At 54.8% G+C, this 18,555-nt stretch overlaps 1 protein-coding gene across 1 annotated transcript; it reads left to right on the forward strand.

Annotated features, from left to right (window-relative positions):
• The first annotated feature begins 5,050 nt into the window (after nucleotides 1-5,050).
• Nucleotides 5,051-17,450, forward strand: ATP6V0C (ATPase H+ transporting V0 subunit c). Its single transcript, XM_035339245.1, has 3 exons — nucleotides 5,051-5,126; nucleotides 13,899-14,082; nucleotides 14,949-17,450. Exons 1-3 carry the CDS (start codon nucleotides 5,051-5,053, stop codon nucleotides 15,151-15,153), a joined length of 465 nt encoding a protein of 154 aa, XP_035195136.1. The 3' UTR covers nucleotides 15,154-17,450.
• The last annotated feature ends 1,105 nt before the right edge of the window (nucleotides 17,451-18,555 follow it).

The following is an 18,555-nucleotide window of genomic DNA, read 5'->3' on the forward strand; positions in this document are numbered from 1 at the left end:
CAGGCTTCGTCCCAGCCCGAGGTGGGGCCACAGCCTCGTCCCTCCCCGGGGCTGCGGGACCCTGCGTGGGCTCTGCAGGGGCCGGGGCCTCTCCAGGCTCTCTCTCTGCGTGGCGGCTACTGCGGACGTGGGGAGGGGACGGCTGCCAGGAGGATGGGCACATCCCCGGGACTGAGAAATCGTGCACGCGCCTGGTGTCTGCATCAGCGAGCGTTACTGATTCACACGGAGGCACTCTGGGATGGGAGCTGTTCCCGACCTGCCCATGTGAGCCTGGCTGCGTCAGCTGAGGGGAAAAATCTCGCTGTGGGAGAAACGGAAAATGTCGCTGTGGAAGAAACCTGCCCGTGTCTCTGCGCCCCTTCCCCGGCTGGGATCCAGCTGTGTGCGAGGGGCGCAGCGGGGAAGGGCGGAGGAGGAACCAAACTCAGCTTTGCCTCCGAGCAGTCAAACTGTGACTGGAGATGTCCAGCGCTGACCCGAGCGAAGGGGCTCGGATCGAAGGGCAGCCCCTCGTGTTGCTGGGCGGTGCCGTCAGGGACCACCAGGCCCCTTTCCCACCCGGACGAGCCCAGCGCGGCGCCGGGCTCCCGGCCAAGCCCTTGCAGGCCGATACCAGCACCAGCACCCTCACCCACGGTGCGGAGCTGCTCGCCTGGCGGGTGTTGGAGGGGCTGCAGCCTGCCCCATGGCACCGCAGGCGCTGCTCCCTGGCTGCCTCCCGTTGGGGGCATTTCCCTCCCTCTCCCAGGAGTCACAGAGCTGGGTTTGTTCCCGCTGGGTTTGTTCCCATTTCCTAAACCCCAATGAACCCGAAGCCCTGCACATCTATTTCAAACGCTAACAATATTGCTGCACAAAATCAGCTTTTAATGTTCTGCATGCGCTGCCCTTTAATTTCTGCACTGCACTTATGGGATAAAAAGGGGAGCACAAGGAGGAACTGAGGGTTTCCATGCACATCCCATATTTCCACTGAGTCTCCTCTAACTCTTCCCCTTTTCTGGCCAGATGTCCCCGTGTGATCTTTTGTCATCCACAAGTGCCTTTGCCCTTTTCATCCTCATTTCCTGAGCTTTGCTATCAGCTGCGTCTTCTTGAAATCGCACTGGTGAATGCAGCAGTGCTTTTCCTCCCTGAGCAAAGGGAGGGTTTTGGAAACCCTGGCGTGAGCCAGAGCCAGAGCTATTGCTTTGGTGGCATCGGCGAGGTGAGCACATCCTGCAGAGCCCCTTGGCTCTACCAAACATCATTTCTTGGGCGTTTCTCCCTCGAGGGCTCCCACCAGCAGTGCTGGCCACAGCTGGACTCTGCCACGTCTGAGCTCGAGGTGCCCCTGGCCGCTCGTGTCCCGCGTGGCTGAGGGTGGGCGCTGGCAGAGGAGACCCCAGCCCAGGCAGAAGAGGGACCACGAGCATTGGAAGCGCTCATCCTCCCGTGCCTTCTGGAGCAGCTCCGTGGGCGCGGGGGTGCTGCTCCGAGCAGCTGAGATAAGCAGCAGCACTCGTCCCTGCGGGTAGCTGGCCGTCCTGCCAGCACCCTGACCGTGCTCTGCGCGGGGTGCTGGAGGACAGGAACTGCCTGGGAGCAAGACGTGAAACCCAGGAAGCAGAACTCTTCAAACAAACTAAAAAAAAGACACTTGCCCCCTCCGGTTCCCAAATCCCCCTCCTCCAAGCCTTGTTGCGGTCCCGTGTCCCCTCCGCAGACCCAGCGGCTGTTGTCAGAAAGCCGTCGGGCCCCGAGCTGGTGGGCGCGAACCCTGGCGGCCTCACAGCCTTGGGCGCTGGCAGTGGCTCCTTCAGCCAAGCAAAAAAAAATGAAAAAAGAAATACTGGGCCAAAAGAGAAGTAACAAAACCACAGGAAAACACTTCTCTGTTTCAGTTTCTCTTTGCTAAACAAAGCGATAACCGAGCGCTGTTTAACTTGGCTCCGCTGCAGGATTTGGTTTGGGTGCTCCAAGCGGGCGAGGACAGAGCTGGGAAAGCGGCCGGGGAGCCAGCAGGCGCGCACATCCCTTGCCCAGCGGCTCGGCGGTCAGGTGGGGCTGCAGGGCAGAGCTGGGCAGCGGGAACACCTGTGCCTCGTCGGAGGGGGTTGGGATGGTAAAAATGAGCCATCTGCGCTGCACCCGACAGAACCCGCGATTGCCCAACCGAGCGACACCAGCAGTGCCGTGCAGCTTCCACCAGCAGCTGCGGCAACGCGGGGCCGGGCTGCGTTTTCTCCAGCCTCCTGCAGCGGTTCCTGGGGGCAGCCCTGACCTGACCCCGCTGCCGGGACCTCACCAGGGAGAGGGAAGCGTTCGGTGGAGCTCGGAGCCTGCAGCGGTGGGGACACGGCAGGGGAAGGAGCGCGGAGAAAGCAGCTGCTCGCCACACCACCCCCAGGGGCTGAAGAGGCCGGAGGAGCAGCGGTGGTTTCCCTCCTGCATTCACCCACGGGGCAGCAAAAAAAAAGAAAGTGATACAGAAAAGAGAGAAAACGGTCTTTAGCAGGGCAGGAAAGCAGGATGGAAATCAGTTCATTAAGCCCCAAGTAGAGGGAGGGAATCCCGACGTGCAAACTGCCCCAGCCCTGGTAGACCCCTGGTAGGGAGCTGTGCCCCCAGGGACATTGGGCACAGGGAGGAGCCGAGGACGAGCCCGCAGGAGCACCAGCCCCCAGCCCCGTGACTCCACCATGTGATTTTGGTGAGATTTTGGTGAGACACCACGGGGAGACGCTGAATCAGGGAACGCCGTGGCTGGGTTTGTCCCATTCCCGGTGAGCGTTCATTGCTGTGGCCGAGGGTGACGGGCCTGCCACCAGCCCTGCCCTTCCCTTGCTGCTGGCACTGGCTCAGCTCCGTGGCCCCTTGGGACCTGTCCCCAGCCCTGGCCAGGCTGGTGTGAGCTGAGCTGGGGGCTCCTGGCAAGCCTGGAGCATTTTCAGGACGTTAGCACCAGATCAGGTGCTGCCTCAGGAGGGCTGGGGACATGGCCTCCCCTCCATGTAGCCTGCGGCCACACCACGTCACCCAGGTGCACACAATCGCGGCTGATTTGCGCTGGGCTTTGCCCTAACGCTGCGGTTCTGCACCCAGTTTTCCATCCATCCGCCCACCGCTCTGGTCTCTTCCTCCCAGCACAGATCCAGCCTCCAGCAAACCCGCTGCGGTCCGGGAGAGCCCTTCCCACCCCTGCCCCGGTGCCTGCAGCACGGCTCGCACGACGCTGGGCTAACCCGGTCCGAAATCAGAGCACGGGGCTGGGGAGTCCCAGCTGGGCAGCGGGACGCTGGTGGCAGTGGAAGTTACGTGGCTTTAATCAGCAGTAGCCCAGGAAGGAGCTAACAGCGTCCCCTCAGCACCCCGCGGTGGTGCTGGGCAGAGCCTCCTGCGTCCCGCCACCGTCGCACCGTGACCGACGCTGCCGTTCCCGGGGCCTGGGCACACCGAGCAGCTTCAGCTGGACGCGGGGCAGCCGCATCAGCCCTGCCCTGCACATTCCTCGCCTCTGCCTGGTTGGCTCCAGCAGCCCAGGGACGAGCAGGGGACAGCCGGGCTGAATGAGTATGAGCCGTGAAAATGGAAATGTTTTGGGAAAAGCATTGATGAAAGTGTAAGAAACAACCTTTAAATGAATCGTCTCTTTTTGGCAAAAAAATAATAATAATAAAAAATCTACAAATTTATTAGACATTTAGTGCTGCAGAACCGAAACCCGGAGATGTCACCTGAGCCACAAACAGGGAACGTGGAAGGGGGGGAGGAAAGGAGAGGCAGCGTCCCAGCCCTCTGCTCTGCAAGGGGAGCTCACGCGCCTTCCTCCTGCCTCTTCCCTGCAGATTTAGGTAAAATCTTTGGTTCTTGGTGTCCTGCTCCCAGGGCTCCCCACTGCCCCCCACAGTGACTGCCGGAGATCCTCGTTAGCGATAATGGCTGACGAACTACAGCTCGAGGGGTGTGGTGCTGCGGGAGCGGCAGTGTGGTGGCGGTGCTGGAGGTGATGGTGGCGGTGGTGGTGGTGGAGGTGATGGTGATAGAGGTGGTGGTGGAGGTGGTGATGGCAGTGATTGTGGTGGTGGTGATGGAGGTGATGGTGGTGGTGGCGGTGGTGGTAGAGGTGGTGGAGGTGGTGGTGGAGGTGGTGGTGGTGTTGGAGGTGGTGGAGGTGGTGATGGAGGTGGTGGTGGAGGTGGTGGAGGTGGTGGTGGAGGTGGTGGTGGAGGTGGAGGAGCACACGCAGGACCTGTGGGGCCCGTGCCGGTTCCGGACGCTGTCCCCAGGTGCCACCGCACAGCCCCGTCCCCTCCTTTTCGGCAGCCCGGCAGGGACCGGCCCGGGGGCTGCTCCCGCTCTGCTCCGTGGGCCGGGCACCGCCACCCCGCCCCCAGCCCGGCCCCCCCCCCGCCGCGCGGTCACAGCAGGGCCCAGCGCCCGGGGACGCGCCGCGCGCTCGCGCAGCCTGGGGACGCGCACGCCGCGCGCGCTCCCGCGGCCAGGGGCGGGGCCTCCTCACGCCCCGCCCCCTATGCTAATGAGCGCTGACTCACGCTGGGACTGAACCACCGCCGGGAAGGGGGGGGGGAGGGGAGCGCCCAGCGGCGGCCGCAGAGCCCCCGGCCCCTGCGAGGGACCCGGCGGCCGAACCGCCCCCCGCCCGTTCCCGGGGCTGGGCCCCGCCTCGGGAGCTGGGTGGAGGGGGGAGAGGCAGCGGCACCGGGGCCCCCCCGGGCGGTGCCCGCGTGGTAGCGGCCGGGCGGGGGCCGCGTGACGGGCGGGGGGCGGAGCCGCCGCCATCTTGTGCTGCGGGGCCGTATTTAGGGCGCCGCGCCCGGCCCCGCCGCGCAGTGCCCACAGCGCCCGGCTCCGCGCCGCCCGCAGGCCCCGCCCTGCCGCCCGCCCTCCCGCCCACCTCCCCTCCTCGCCTCCGCCATTTTGTGGCCGGCCGCTGCCCGCGGAGGACGGCGCCGCAGCGCAGCCTCCCGCCTGCCCTCCCGCCTCCTGCCCTCCCTCCCGCTCGCAGCGGCGCCTCGCCCCGGCCCCCGCCCGGCCCCGCGCAGCCATGTCGTCCGGCAGCACCCCCGAGTACGCCTCCTTCTTCGCCGTCATGGGCGCCTCGGCCGCCATGGTCTTCAGCGGTGAGCAACGGGACCGGGAGGGCTGCGGGGGGGGGGGGGGTGCCCGGGGGGGGGACGGGCCCCCCCGGGCCCGGGGGGCCCCCGCGCAGGGAGGGGCCCGCGCCCCCCCCCCCCCCCGCGTGGGGCGCTGCGGGGCGCGCTGCGGGGGGGGCGGCGGCCCCCTCCCCCCCCCCTTTCCTCCCCCACCCGGAGCGCGCCGGGGAGGGGCTCGCGCCGCCGCCCCCCCCCCTCCATCCGGGCAACCGGGAGCGGCGGAGGGTCTGCGCGCGTGACGTCACCGCGGAGCCCCCACCCACGTGACTGCGGCGCCGGCAGGGGCGGCCCCGGGCGGCGGGGGCGGCCCCGGCCCCTCCCCGGAGCGGGGCTGGGGGCGGCCGGGGGGCTCCGGGGCTGTGCCCGGCCGCGCTCCCTCCGCGCCTCGGCGCGGTGTGTGCGGTGACGGGGCCGTGCCGGGATGGGGTTGGAGCCTCGGCACGGCGCGCGCTGGGTGGGGGCGGCCCTACGGGCACCGCCGGTGGCGGAGGACCCCGGAGGGATGCCGGGCGGCCCCCTGGGCTGGGGGGCTCCCCTTCGGTGGCCGTTCAGCCGCATCACAAGGCAGTGAGTTTCGGTGCGGTGGAACCGGGTCATCCTGCCGCACCGCCCCCCCGCAGGGCCGTGGCTATGCGGACCCCCCCATACCCCAAAATGGCGCTCTGCGCTGGGAGGGCTGCCGGGATTCCGCCCTGTTCCACGGAGGACGAGCACGCCTTCCGTGGGATGCTCCTGCCCTTTGTAACCGAGCGCCTGGTGCCGTTCCATGGGGCCTAATGCACAGGCCTGTAGTTTGGGGAGCAACCTGGGGAAGGCTTCACGTGGCTCCCCCAGTAATTAGGAGTGCAATAATAGCGTTACAATGATTGGGAATAAAACACCTGTGAGTAACTGCTTCTCAGAAAGCTTAGCTCTCGTCTCTGTGTGCACACACTGACCTATGTGTCTGTCCACCTGCCACCTAACAGGCTCCCAGTTGAGGAGTCAAAGCGCTTGAATTCAGAGCTGGCTCCAGCTCAGGCTGTGTATTGCTGCTGTTCACCTGCTTGGCTTCTCTCGCACTAAAGAAGCCTCTGAGGTGGTAGCTGGATCTGGAAGGCAAGCTTGTGGAAGCCGTTCATGGCTGAGCAGTGCAGTAGGTCAGGCTGTGTGAGTAGTAAAGCATCCAGAAGACTTTAAAAATGTTTGAGGGGAAGCTGTTCAGCTGTGCTGATGCTGCCCGTGTGGACTGGTGGCTGGCCTCGCACCGGCGGTGTTCATGGCTTGTCCGTGGCGTGGGAAGGCCTGGCTGGATGCGCTGAAGCTTGTGTGCTTGGTGCCCAGCAGTGGGATGCAGGTGCCCAGGGCTGACAGCAGTTCATGGCCTACTGCCGTGGAGTTCAAACACTGTCCTTGTGCCTGACAAGTTAGGGCTTGCCTGAAAACTGTCTGGAACGCTGCAGAAGCCCACTTGAGACTGCTTGGCCTGCCTGACAGCCAGTGACAGCAGCAGAGGAGGGGACTGAGTTAGCTGTAGGAAAAAAGTGAAATGAGAGCTGACAGGTGAGTGCCTTCGGTGGTGGCAGTGATCAAGATCTTCAACGACTGCTTCCTCAAGAAAGCTCAGGATTTAACTCCTCTTGCAAAATGCTACTGGGAGCAAAAGAGCAGTGTGTGGCCTGCCAGCTGCTTTGTGATGTGCGCTTGCCTCAGTGGAAACCACGGTGAGGGACGCAGAGATGAGTCAATGTTCTAATAAAAGTTCAAAGCCTTGCTTGGCACATCTGAACCAGAAGTGGAGCTACCCAGGTGCTGCGGGTTGGGTTAACGTTGTCCTGGGAGGTGGCAAGTTAAAGAAGGTTGGTGCTGGGTAACTCGACGTGAGTGCTTACGGTGAGGGTTTGGTCACCCTGCTGCTGCTACGTGCCTGGTCTGCAGCTGCAGAGCCTGGGCCGGATGATCCTCAGAGCAGCAGGTCGGAGCCATTTGGTCTCTTGTTCGGGCCTAAGCACATCGGGTGAGGTCGTCACTGGAAGAAATCTAAATGGAGCGTAGGTACTGCTGATGCAGAGCTATTGCTCCGTTGTGAACATAACTGAATTGCTTGTTTAGTGAGGTAACTTGTTTAAGGAAGTTCGGCATAGGTGTCAGCACGGGTAAACTAAAACTTGCAGCGTCATGCAGCTTTCCTAGGTGGGGTTTGGTTCCACAGCGTGTTCTGGTGCTAATGGAGCTGTTTTAAGAAGCAAACGTTAAGAGCAAGGAACTAATAGGGTTGGGCAAGCAGTGTGGAAATAGCTAAAACTGTGGTAGCTGGGTGTTAGTTGGTTCCCTGATCGTGTCTGACTCATGGATCTAAAGATCAGATTCTTGTGGAGTTTGGATGTCAGAGACCTGTTTCTAGTAAACACGTTGAGTTTCGTACTGTCCAGGCTAGTTTGATGTGAAAACAGGCAACTTGAGGCAGTACTGTTTGATGTTTGAACATTAACAGCTGATGTTGAAGATAGCAGAACCCGTTCTGGTCAGCTAGTGCTGATAGCAGCTCAGAAGACTAGAAGAGGCTGCTGTGACCTTGGCTGTCTTCGAGCCTGCTTTACTCACTGGCTGGTTACAACCTGTTCCGATAGCTGAGGTTCTTCCTTTCCGATGAGTAGAACATGTAGCTGGCTCAGGGTCAGCTGCTGTTGAGTGATGGAATTATAGAGGCTTTTCCATGTGACTTCTGCTTGCCAGAGATGAAGAAGCCTGATACTGGGGAAAAGCTGCCTGATCTGTGCGTGCTGATGCTCACAGAACGTGGTGGCCCGTGCTTGCTGCCTTGTGGCCTCCAGAATGGGAAATGGTCTTGCTTGGGGTGGGCATTCAGTGCCTCTGGTGCCGGATCAAGCACCTGGAAGACTGCTAATGAAGAGGACTCTAGCCAGCAGTGTTCAGGTTAGTCCTGAGTCCCACTTCACATTGCTACTGCATATTTAAGGAAATAGTCTTTATTTTAAACTAGGGATCCCAGTGCCGTAGCTGTTGGGAAGCTAATTAAGTGGCCTTCCCACCCCTGAAATGGCTGGCTCAGAGCACCAGCTTGCTGCAGCTCACAGCCCTGCGCAGTCTGGCTCTGGAAGGCAGCGTGACTCCAAACAGTTTGTACCCTTGAGGGCAAATTCTACTTGTGCTTTCTGAAATGCTGTCTGTTGGTGGGTGGGGACCTGCAGAGAGGGGAGCCGCAGTAAGGATGTGTGGATCTCAGCTGAAGAGGAGCTTGCAGGCTCCTTAGGTGCAACTTGCAGGTAACAAAAATGAAATGGCAGAACAGAGGCAGTCTCTGCTCCAAATCAGGAGAACTCCGAAGGCAAAGTGGTAGGGGCAGGAAAACTCAGTGGGTCAGGGAAGATACAAGTAAGGATGGAACTTCTACTCACTGAATTCTAGGGTCTGGAACTTGGAAATCAGATCCAGCATCCGTACAAACAGAACCAGTCCTTAGCCATGGGCACTGCAAGCAGGCTGAAGCAGGCGTTCTACCTGTGCTGTGCTTTCCAGGTGTACGTGATGGGATTCCTGGCTCATCCCAAAGGCGCTGTAGGCTTTGAAACCTGTCGGTATTTACCCTCTGGTGGGAACATGCAGAGCAGTAGCAGTTAAAACAACTGCCAGGTGTCTTGGGATCTTCTGCTCAACTTCCTTTTCCTTCCTAAAATGAGCCTCTGCAGCCTGTCCCGAGCCTGCCTGGCTGCAGGCTGAGAAACTCCACAGCCCGCTCAGGCTGTTAGGTGACTTAAAGAAAAGTAGCTTCACAGAAGCGTGCTTCTGTCTGCTCGCTGCCTTCACAAATCAGTACAGCGTAACCTGCTGAGCTTGCTCGCTCTGAATGGTGAGCACAAGGCTGAGCTGGTCTGGCCACATGCGTGTCTGAATGTTGCTGAACACGCCTCCGAAATGAGGCTTCGGAGCCCTGGATGCCTCCTGGTGAGTGAGTGGTGTCAGCTGTGAGGGCAGCTGGGTGAAGAGTTCCTCTGGCCTGGTCCATGAGGCATCTCTGCAGTCAGCACCTGGAGGGATCCACCCAGTGGGAAATGGGTTGCAGGAGAGCTTATATGATAAAGGAATGTAAATAACCAGTGACCAGGTCTGCTGCTGGTGGCACCAGTATGCCGTGCTGCTCGCTGAAGAGTAAGTCTGTGCTCCTGGTGGAAGGCTAGCTATTGCTGGGCTAACTAAAAATGCTGCTGGCTTCTGTGTTGGAGCAGACTGCACACAGGACCAGTTGCAGGAGTCCCAGCTACTCGGGCAGCTGACTGGTAACCCCTTTTCATTTTGGGCTGCCGCTTCTGCAGCATAACGACGAGGAGCTGCGATGTGGAAACACTTCAGCTCTCAAATGTACTGAACAGGAGTGAGCTGCCTGTTAGCCTTGCAGGCTGGTTCTGACCATTTTGACAGTGCTGAAGGCTGGCAGCACGAAGCTTGCCGGGGTTTGTAGGGAGCTCTGAGTACTCGGTGGTGGCTGAACTGGCAGTGTGTGCTCCCAGTATCCTGGGCTGCACTGACAGCAGCGTGGGCAGCAGGGCGGGGGGGGATTGTCCTGCTCTGCTCTTGTGAGACCCCACCTGGAGCCTGCGTTCGGCTCTGGGGCCCTCAGCATGGACGTATTAGAGCACATCTGGAGGAGGGCCACGGGGATGACGAGAGCACCTCTCTGGTGCAGATTGGCTGGGGTAGCTGGGGGCGTTCAGCCTGGAGAAGAGAAGGCTCCGGAGAGACCTCACAGCGGCCTTCCAGCCCCTGTGTGGGTTACAGGAAAGCTGCAAAGGGACTTTTTGTCAGGGAGCGTAGTGATAGGACAAGGGGGGATGGTTTTAAACTAAAAGAGGGTAGACTTAGATTAGATACCCAGAAACAAAGTATTTACTCGGAGGGTGGTGAGGCACTGGAACAGCTTGTGGGTGCCCCATCCTGGCAGTGTTCTGGGCCAGGTTGGATGGGGTTTTGAGCAACCTGGTCTAATGGGAGGTGTCCCTGCACGTGGCAGGGGGGTTGGAACTAGATGATCTTAGAGGTCTCCTCCAACCCAAACCATTCTCTGATCCTATAAATCCATGTGCCCTTGCATGCAGTCAGGGAAGAACAAGGCAGTACAGCATCCCTGGTGCTCTAGGTCACTCAGTCAGGAACTGCAGCCTGTGTTTGGGTAGGGCTCATCCGTTACATGCAGTTAGCCCTGGGGATGGGCTGCAGCCGGCCTTCAGCCAGCGTGGTTCCAGTGTGTGCACCCTCCAGATACTGCTCGTGTCACTGTCCTCCTAGGAAGATGCAGCTGTGTGACCAAACAGCTTTTTTTCAAGGCATCCACGGGGCATGTGTTACTGTGATCTGGTGCAGGGCTGTGTTCCTGCCAAACTTGGTGTGGGGCCTCAGCATATCAGTGGGGGAGAAACTGAAACATTTTCTTTGAAAATGACCAAGTTCCTGGAACAGCCCAGCAGGGGCTGTACTTGACCTGGGTGCAGCCTCCTGCAGACTTCTCCAGCTGGTTAACAACTTGCTCAAGAATGAGCAGGTCTTCAGGTGAACTTGTCTGGTTCAAGGCAAGGCTGCCTACTGCGCGTGACAGCCCCTCTGATGTTAGACTAACTGCGAAAGGCTCCAGATGCAAGTCTTTATCCAGGATGATCTCAGATTTCCAGTTACAGTGCCATTGTCTGTTATCATTGCAAGTTTGACTTGTGTCACTTGCTCACTGCCAAGTGCAAGGAAGTCCAGCTTGTTAACGTGCTGGGAGTCCTTGCTCTGCAGTGTGCAAACACCTTCCCATGGCGGGAGGAGTCGCAGGCTCAGAAAGGAGCAGATGCTGCTGCGCTGTGCGTGGCTGGTTCTGACCATCTGTGTTCCTGGGCTACGCGCGAGTGGGTTCGTTGCAGTCTCAGCGGCTGCAAGAAGCTCTCTGCAAATGGTTCTCTGACTTGAGGGCTGCTTACAGCCACTGTGTAGGTGTACATCTGTCTACAGAAACTGTCCACGTGCGTCTGCAGAGCTTCACAGAATCAGTGTAAGGCTTTTGGCAATAGCCTCTTCCTGTGTTGAGGGAATGTCACCTGAGGTGACTGGCAGCTAACTTAGGGCCAGATTACCGTGCTCAGTGCGTGGCCTTACTGAGCGTCGTAACTATAGCTGCAAAAGGTTGGTCCTGTTACTTCACGGGTCTCTCCAGACCTAGTTCACTGAGACTTCAGAAAACAGCCTTCAGACTCATCAGGCATGTTCTAAATGTGGTGTGTGAAGTGCGTCTGCTTCCAACGTTAGCAGTTGTCAAGACGTGTGGAACCGACCGAGGTGCCGTGGCTGTGCGGTGGAGGGAGGTGGGGCTTTGCTCCTGGGAATGCGGTGCTGCCGGGATGGAGGTGTGCGAGGAGCGCTTCTCGGGCTGGTGAAGAGTGGCGGTGAGACCAGCTGCCTTGTGAGGTGGTGGAGATGCTGTGAGCTCTGCAGTAAGCCTGCTGGTCGGGATGTTGATGAACAAGCAGCTGTGCTCTGAGGCTGGGGCTGTGGCGTTTGTCTCTGCACTGGGGGTGTGATAGCTCTTCAGCACCATCTTTGAATGGAGCTGTGTGACAGCCAGCTGCCCTCTATATGCTAATGCATTTAAACAAAGTGAAGGGTGTAAGTTGCTGTCTTCTAGAATTGGGAATTGATAACTGGGAATTAACAAGCTTGCTCTGATCATCATCCCCCCCAGAAGCCCTAAGCAGGCTGGCTTTCTGGAAGTGGTGTTACAAAACCAGCTTCTGTAACCCATTGCCACATTGATTGCAACGCCTCTGAGGAACTTCAGACCTGGAGGAAGTAATGACTGATCTGGTTTGGAGTAGGGAACTTTGCTTCTCTTGCAAGCCTTTCTGGAGAGAACTATAAAGGGTTAGATAGAGAAATGGCCTCTGCCAGATGCTTTGGTCTGGATGTAGACAGTCTGAACCTTGATTCCACTTGTATCCAGTCCCTAGGAAATACTTCCTCCAGAAGGAGAGCTTCCTAATTCAAGCTAGAGTAACTTTGTAGCTGTCCTAAGCGCTAGACACCTCAGCAATAGAATCACTGGTACTGCTCTTTGACTCTACACTGTGTTTTGGGGATTAGCTTGCATTTCCAGGCGAAACTTGTCTCCTGGCTTTGGCTTACGCTTCCAAGAAAGCTGCAGAGTTGGAGTTGGTCTAGTTCTGAACAGCTTTTTACATCTGCCTACTTTATAGCTAAGACTTTAAAAGGAAGAGGATCCAGGCTACAGGAGGCTAAGGAGCTTTGCTAATGCAGAACTAATTTGTAGTTGATGAGGCTTTCTGTTCAAGTCTTTGTAACTAAAATAACCTCTGGTAGTGAGTCTTGTGTTATTGCAGCAGTAGAACCCTTATTAATCTTCTGAAGTTTTGCAAGGCAAAGCAAGGAGGATTACTGCTCGGTTCCTGGCTGCATGAAGTTGCCTTTAGATACTGAGAAGCGGGGAAGTACTTAACCTAAACCCTTTGAATAAATACCTCAGCAACTCTTTTGGGCCACATGTAATGTTCTGTACTTGAAAACTGGTGTAAGAGGCAGCGACGGGTCTTTGTGCAACAGTCTCTGCTAGAGAAAACTTAATTCTTGTGATGGACCAGAACTGCATAGTCCTGAACAGTACAGGCACTTGAAATCCCTATATATTGCTCTCCAGTGACCTTGTTGAGCAGGCAAAAGCAGTTCCACTGTAGTTAAATGGGACTGTTACCCCGAATGTCAACCTGATGGTACCTGAAAAATCTTCCCCTTGCAAATACCTGGTCGTGCTGTTTGAAGCGTGGTTGTGGATGGCTGCGTACTGTCTCCTGAGAGGCAGTGAGTGCAGTGCAGGTAGTTTCTGAAATGCTGCAGAGCGTGGCTGAAAGAAAATGGGTCTTTCTGAGTCGTTCAGAGTTGCAGAATGAGGTAGTTATCGAAGCTCTTGTGAGACTAGTACAAGACTTTCAGGACAGAAGCTGTTTTTTTTGGGGTAGTACTTTGGGACTCTTCCAGCAGCTCTTACTTAAGGTGACAAGCCTGTGTTTTGCCAAGGCTGAAGTGCAGCAATAACACAAACATTCATTGCAACTTCAAAATGTTTCTGATGAAGCTGAAACTGCATGTTTAACTCCAGGTCAAATCACAGACCAGATACCTTGTGTGGTAGAAAAGGCCCCACGAAGGATAGCACCAGGCGACTTGGTAAACGTTGGGTGCATTTAAGAAATCAGCCCAAGTATCTCAGTTCAGCAACTGGAAAACCTACCCTTCTGTCAGGTAACATCCCCCTGCAGCAGCAAGATGCATTTTTTCCTCTAGTTCAGCTTTGTGCTGCATGTTTTCCTCTAGTTCAGCTGAGCCTCTGCAGTCTGGGTTCTGGGAGGGCACGAATGCTGAAGTAACGTGCTCATATTCAGCCCTTGGGGTTTGGCTGCTAAATGGGGAATGTGTTTGCAGAGGTGTGTGGCTAGCTTCACAGCAGGGTGGCTTAGGGGATGTTCTGTGACCAGCAGTATTTGACCAGCACCATTTTATTTATTCAGTTCCAGTCTGGGACTGGGTAGGTCGCTTCCCCATCCTTTACGGGAGTTCCTGTCTGACAGACCAAGCAGTCAAGTGACTATTGGACTTGCACAATCTGTCCTATTGCTGACTTCAGCTGTTCTGGTTCTGCAGTCTAACAAAGGCCGTGTTATTTGGGGATCTGCCTAATGTTTTCTTTTTACCTTCCAGCCTTGGGAGCCGCTTATGGAACCGCAAAGAGCGGCACGGGAATTGCAGCCATGTCTGTCATGAGGCCTGAGCTCATCATGAAGTCAATTATTCCTGTCGTCATGGCGGGTATTATAGCTATCTATGGTCTCGTAGTGGCGGTCCTCATTGCCAATGCTCTTTCACCTTCCATCACACTATTCAAGTAAGTGATATGCCTGTCAGTGTCGTTCAAGTTTGTTCTGCCAATATTTTGATGCTGCTGAATGGGTGGATTTTGCTGAAGGCCCTGGGAAGTCTGTTAGCACGGTTGGCTGTAAGTGCTAAATGCTCCTAACGTGAGCTCTAGAGTGCACCTGGATTTCAGCTGTCCTGCCCAGTGCCTTAGCCTCACCGGGAGTGGTGTATTAGCTAACATCACAACATCAGACAGTATCACTACAAGTCATGTCATGGTTTGTGGCTTGAATGAAACTGTACAGACAGCCTGGGGATAGGAGGATGAGTTTGCTTCATGGTATCAGGTTCTAGAGCAGGAGGGCACGCCTCTTTCCAGGAGTTAATGAGGGTCTGAATAGCTCTCCTGTTGCCTGGGAAGTGCAAATGAATAATGAATAATGCTTGCTGCTTTACATGTTGGTAAAGCAATCCTCAAGCTGTACATTGTACCTTCATACCAGCTGTAGTCTGAAACTTAATCTCAACTTCTGAGAATAGCTGGAACTGGTGTGTCTGTCAGAGCAAAGCAATGCTTCTGTGAGGCCGACAGAACAGGTACCGATGCCACTGTACGAGCTATAGCATGTGCACTGTGTGGTTGGCTGAGCAGTGAGCCTTGATCCAGAGCAGAACAGGTAGAAAAGGTCCTTTGCAGGTACCCCTGCTGGAAAATTAGGCCATTCTTGTCTGACGTGGGGTTAACGTGTATAACTCTTGCAGCGCAAGAGGCCTTAGAATTACCTGGATATGCTACGGCAGTATAATAGGGATGGGGAGTGAGTTCAGCCTGGAGTCAAAGGGTTGGGTGTCCTGTTGCTTGCCACTGAATCTCTTCTCTTCTTTGTCCTACAGGAGCTTTCTTCAGCTGGGTGCTGGCTTGAGTGTGGGCCTCAGTGGTCTGGCTGCTGGCTTTGCCATTGGCATCGTGGGTGATGCAGGTGTACGGGGAACAGCACAGCAGCCCAGGTTATTTGTGGGCATGATCCTCATTTTGATCTTCGCTGAAGTCTTGGGTCTCTACGGCCTCATTGTTGCCCTTATCCTCTCCACAAAGTAAATGTTGCAGTATGATGTAAAGAGATGTAACAAATCAACATTTAAAGCTCCAGAATGAAAATGGTTTCTCCAATGTGTACAGTTGTCCCAATTTGGTAGTTGATCTCTTGTAAATGCGCAATGTACGTTAGTGACTCGTCTGTCCTGTGTGTATTTCAATATTAAATTGGATGGGCTGCTCCAAGCCTACTGCATGGCTTGGGGTGGCCTGTGTGCAATTTTCCACCCATTGCTGTTAGTACTTTATGTATAAATATGAACTAGAAATGTAATTTTTCTCTTCACTGGATGTTTATTTATAAAAGACTTGACATGTTCATACATCTATGGAGCAAGGATTTTCAATTTCCCATGCTATATATATTAATCTTATATATAGGTAGATTACACTGTGGGGTCAATTGTAAGTGCAGAGAATTCCTTGGATGTAACTTTGATTCTAAAGATTGCTGTAGTGTCCTGGTATTGGAGTATGAGAATTTCGTGTTTTATTACAGCAATTGTCCGAAACACTCCCGTGTTTCAGTAGTAACTGCGTATGCTCTGGCATCAGAGTTGTGCACCCAGTGTTGGGTTACAGACTTATACCATGTTTCCAAATAAAACTTCCTCACTACATTGCTGTAATGGCTCCTCTGCCTCTGATTTAATGCTTTAGCTGCTCCTTTAGGAAGAGGAGGGATTCCCTGAAGGGGGAGGCAGGTTCTCCGAAGTGACTGAGCACTGCACAAAAGTCACGTCATCAACTGCTAAAGCATTCCCTCTTTCTTCAATGACTGCTGCTTCCAACTGCTGCACAAGGGAGCACTTGAGAGCAGGAATACAAGGCTGTTGCAGTGCTATCAGTGCTTGGCCCCTGCATGACTGGTACATTTTGCTACGTGTTGTACAGTACTGCTGTGTAGCTGACTGCAGCATGAGCTGACCAGGCCCAGCCATGGCGCAAGGGTGCTGGCTCCAGCATGTGACAAGGAACAGGAGCTGCCAAGGAGCTCCTAGGCAGCTTGTCCTTCTGATTGCACTGCAGAAACTTGGCTGGATGGAAAGCTGCGCTGTTAGTAGCAATTGCTGCTGGAGTACCTGAACAATAGTCTCATCAGCAAAATGGGTTCATTCAAGAACTCATATTTTTAACTTACAAATCAGGAGCATTCAAGCTGAGAAGTTCTGTTGCAGCTAGCAAATACTGAAGCAATCTCCTCTTGTCTTGAGGATATCTGAATGTCACAGAGCAACTCGGGAGCTCATACAGGAGATGTGTTGGACCCTTAACGATGGTAGTAACTTATTCCAAGTTGCATTTGGGAAGTATGTCACCTTAATTTTACTTGCATAGCTTGGAGAACAGAGGAAGCTTTTCTTGGTTCAAGCCAAAATGTTATTAAAGTTAGGTCCTTTGAAATACTGTGATAATCAATGATCTGCCTGGGCAGCGCTGCACCTCGTGTATATGTGTGTAGGAAGCAGGTCTGAAGTAATGCAGAGCTGTGTCCAGGTGTTAGGGCTCCGGGAGTTACCTTGGGTAGTACAAATACAGCTTCTAACCTGGTGGTACGTCATGCACCTTCAGAGTAGCTTGTCTCCAACCTAGGGACCACTTGGTAATATTGCTGGTTATCACCAATTATTAATTAACTGGTTTGTTTTCTAAAAGGCCGGTCTGAATACATGTAACCGGGCTGTCAGCTGCTTGGCTTGGGGCTAGGGTGTGCTACTGCTTTTATGCTCAAAGCGGCTTTAGGCTTTACATCGTGACGCTCCCAGCAGTGGTACCGGTAGTGCTTTGGGGTGGGGGGCAGGGTGCAGAGATGGGTTGGTTTGTGGAAAATCCTGGATGTCAGAAGCATTGGATGGGAAGGGGAGAATTTCCTTAAGGTTCCTTGATCTGAATAACATCACTCTTTCCTGAGCAAAAAGAGTAGACTATAAACCCTTACCCAGGCATTCTAAACGTTTGTGGAAACTGTAGCACAATTAATTCTCTTTGCAGTGAGTGTCTTCCTGCTACTTCTGCAAAAAGTTGTGGCTGAGCTTGCAGCTGGGAGGGCTGAATGATGGATTCAGGCTCTCTGGAAAGCATGCCACATGCGCTTCTGTCTTGCAGCTCTGGTCAGAGGAGTTGCATTGTGATTGTGTAGCAGGAGGGGAGATGTGCCTGGCTGGGGTGCGGTTGTTTGAGATCTTTAATCTTCTGTAGGCAGGACTAGCTGCCAGCCTTGTTTTTAGCCAGATTAGGAGAATATGAGCAAATATATTTGAGAACAACTACACAGGGGTGGTTCTCACCTCTGGGGGGGGGGGGGGGGAAGAAATTTAAAGGCACCATTTTATAGGAATCCCTTAAGATCCCAATGTCGTGTAACCAAACGTAGGTAAAACACGCTCAGCATTTTGATTTGTGCCTTGGGACGTCAAGCCTTCTGCATTGTTATTGTAAACCCCTGCGAGTAGGAGAACGGCATAAACCAAAATCCAGGGTTAGCACGCGTAGGTGAAGGATTGCTTAGCACTGAGTACCTGCAGATACGCTGAGCAAAATTAACAATCTGAGTCTGGTGCCTTGGCTGAGCGTTTCTTTTACAGCCGTGCTCTAGATGCTCGTTGGTGACTCCCAAGTGAAAACTTGCATTTCAAGTCCTTTGCTGGTGCTATTGTGTCAGCAAATTTCTCAAGTGATTCAAGAAAAATATTCTCAAAATTTTCTTTACTCAAGAAAATCGCGGACCTTTCAGTTCCTTTCCTTCATTAACTCACATCTAGACCGGTGCAGTGCCACGTGCTAGGGACTGGCTTTGGGCTGGAAGAACAGAACAGGCAGCCTCAGACAACGAAATGACAGTTTGTAGAGTGCCTGCTTCAGAAGAGGTGGTGTCTACCAGCACATAAATAGTTCCCTGTAATGTGGCAGATCGCATGCACTGCAGAGTGAGTCAGCCCTGCAGTGAGAGAAGGGAGTGGGATGGCTCTGCAGCAGCAGAGGGTAAGCGTCCATTAGCAGTCAGTTCAGGCTAGGTAAGGTGAGGAATGCCTGCTGTCAGGTGCTGCCAGCATGGTTAATGCCTTCATAGAGCTTGCCAACTTTTTTCTTTAACTTTCATACTGGCTTTTTATTACTGTTATTTATGATATTTATTACTATTATTATTTAATGCTCTGTTTTAGAAGCAGAACCTACAAGATTGGTCAGTCACTGCTTTTTAAGGCTACTTTAGTAACCTTTCAAATGCATCTGAAAATTAATTGCAGTAACATAACCCCTGTTTGGAGAAACCCCTGTTCTTCTCCCATAGGTACCTAGGGAACCCTGGGGTTGATGCCTTACAGGAAATTGGGAATGGGCAACACTGACCGTAACAGGGACAACCAAGCCAAGCAGAAGGATGTGAATGAGGAGAAAGCTGGA

Source organism: Oxyura jamaicensis, chromosome 14 (genome assembly GCF_011077185.1).
Source record: "Oxyura jamaicensis isolate SHBP4307 breed ruddy duck chromosome 14, BPBGC_Ojam_1.0, whole genome shotgun sequence".
NCBI classification, from domain to species: domain Eukaryota; kingdom Metazoa; phylum Chordata; class Aves; order Anseriformes; family Anatidae; genus Oxyura; species Oxyura jamaicensis.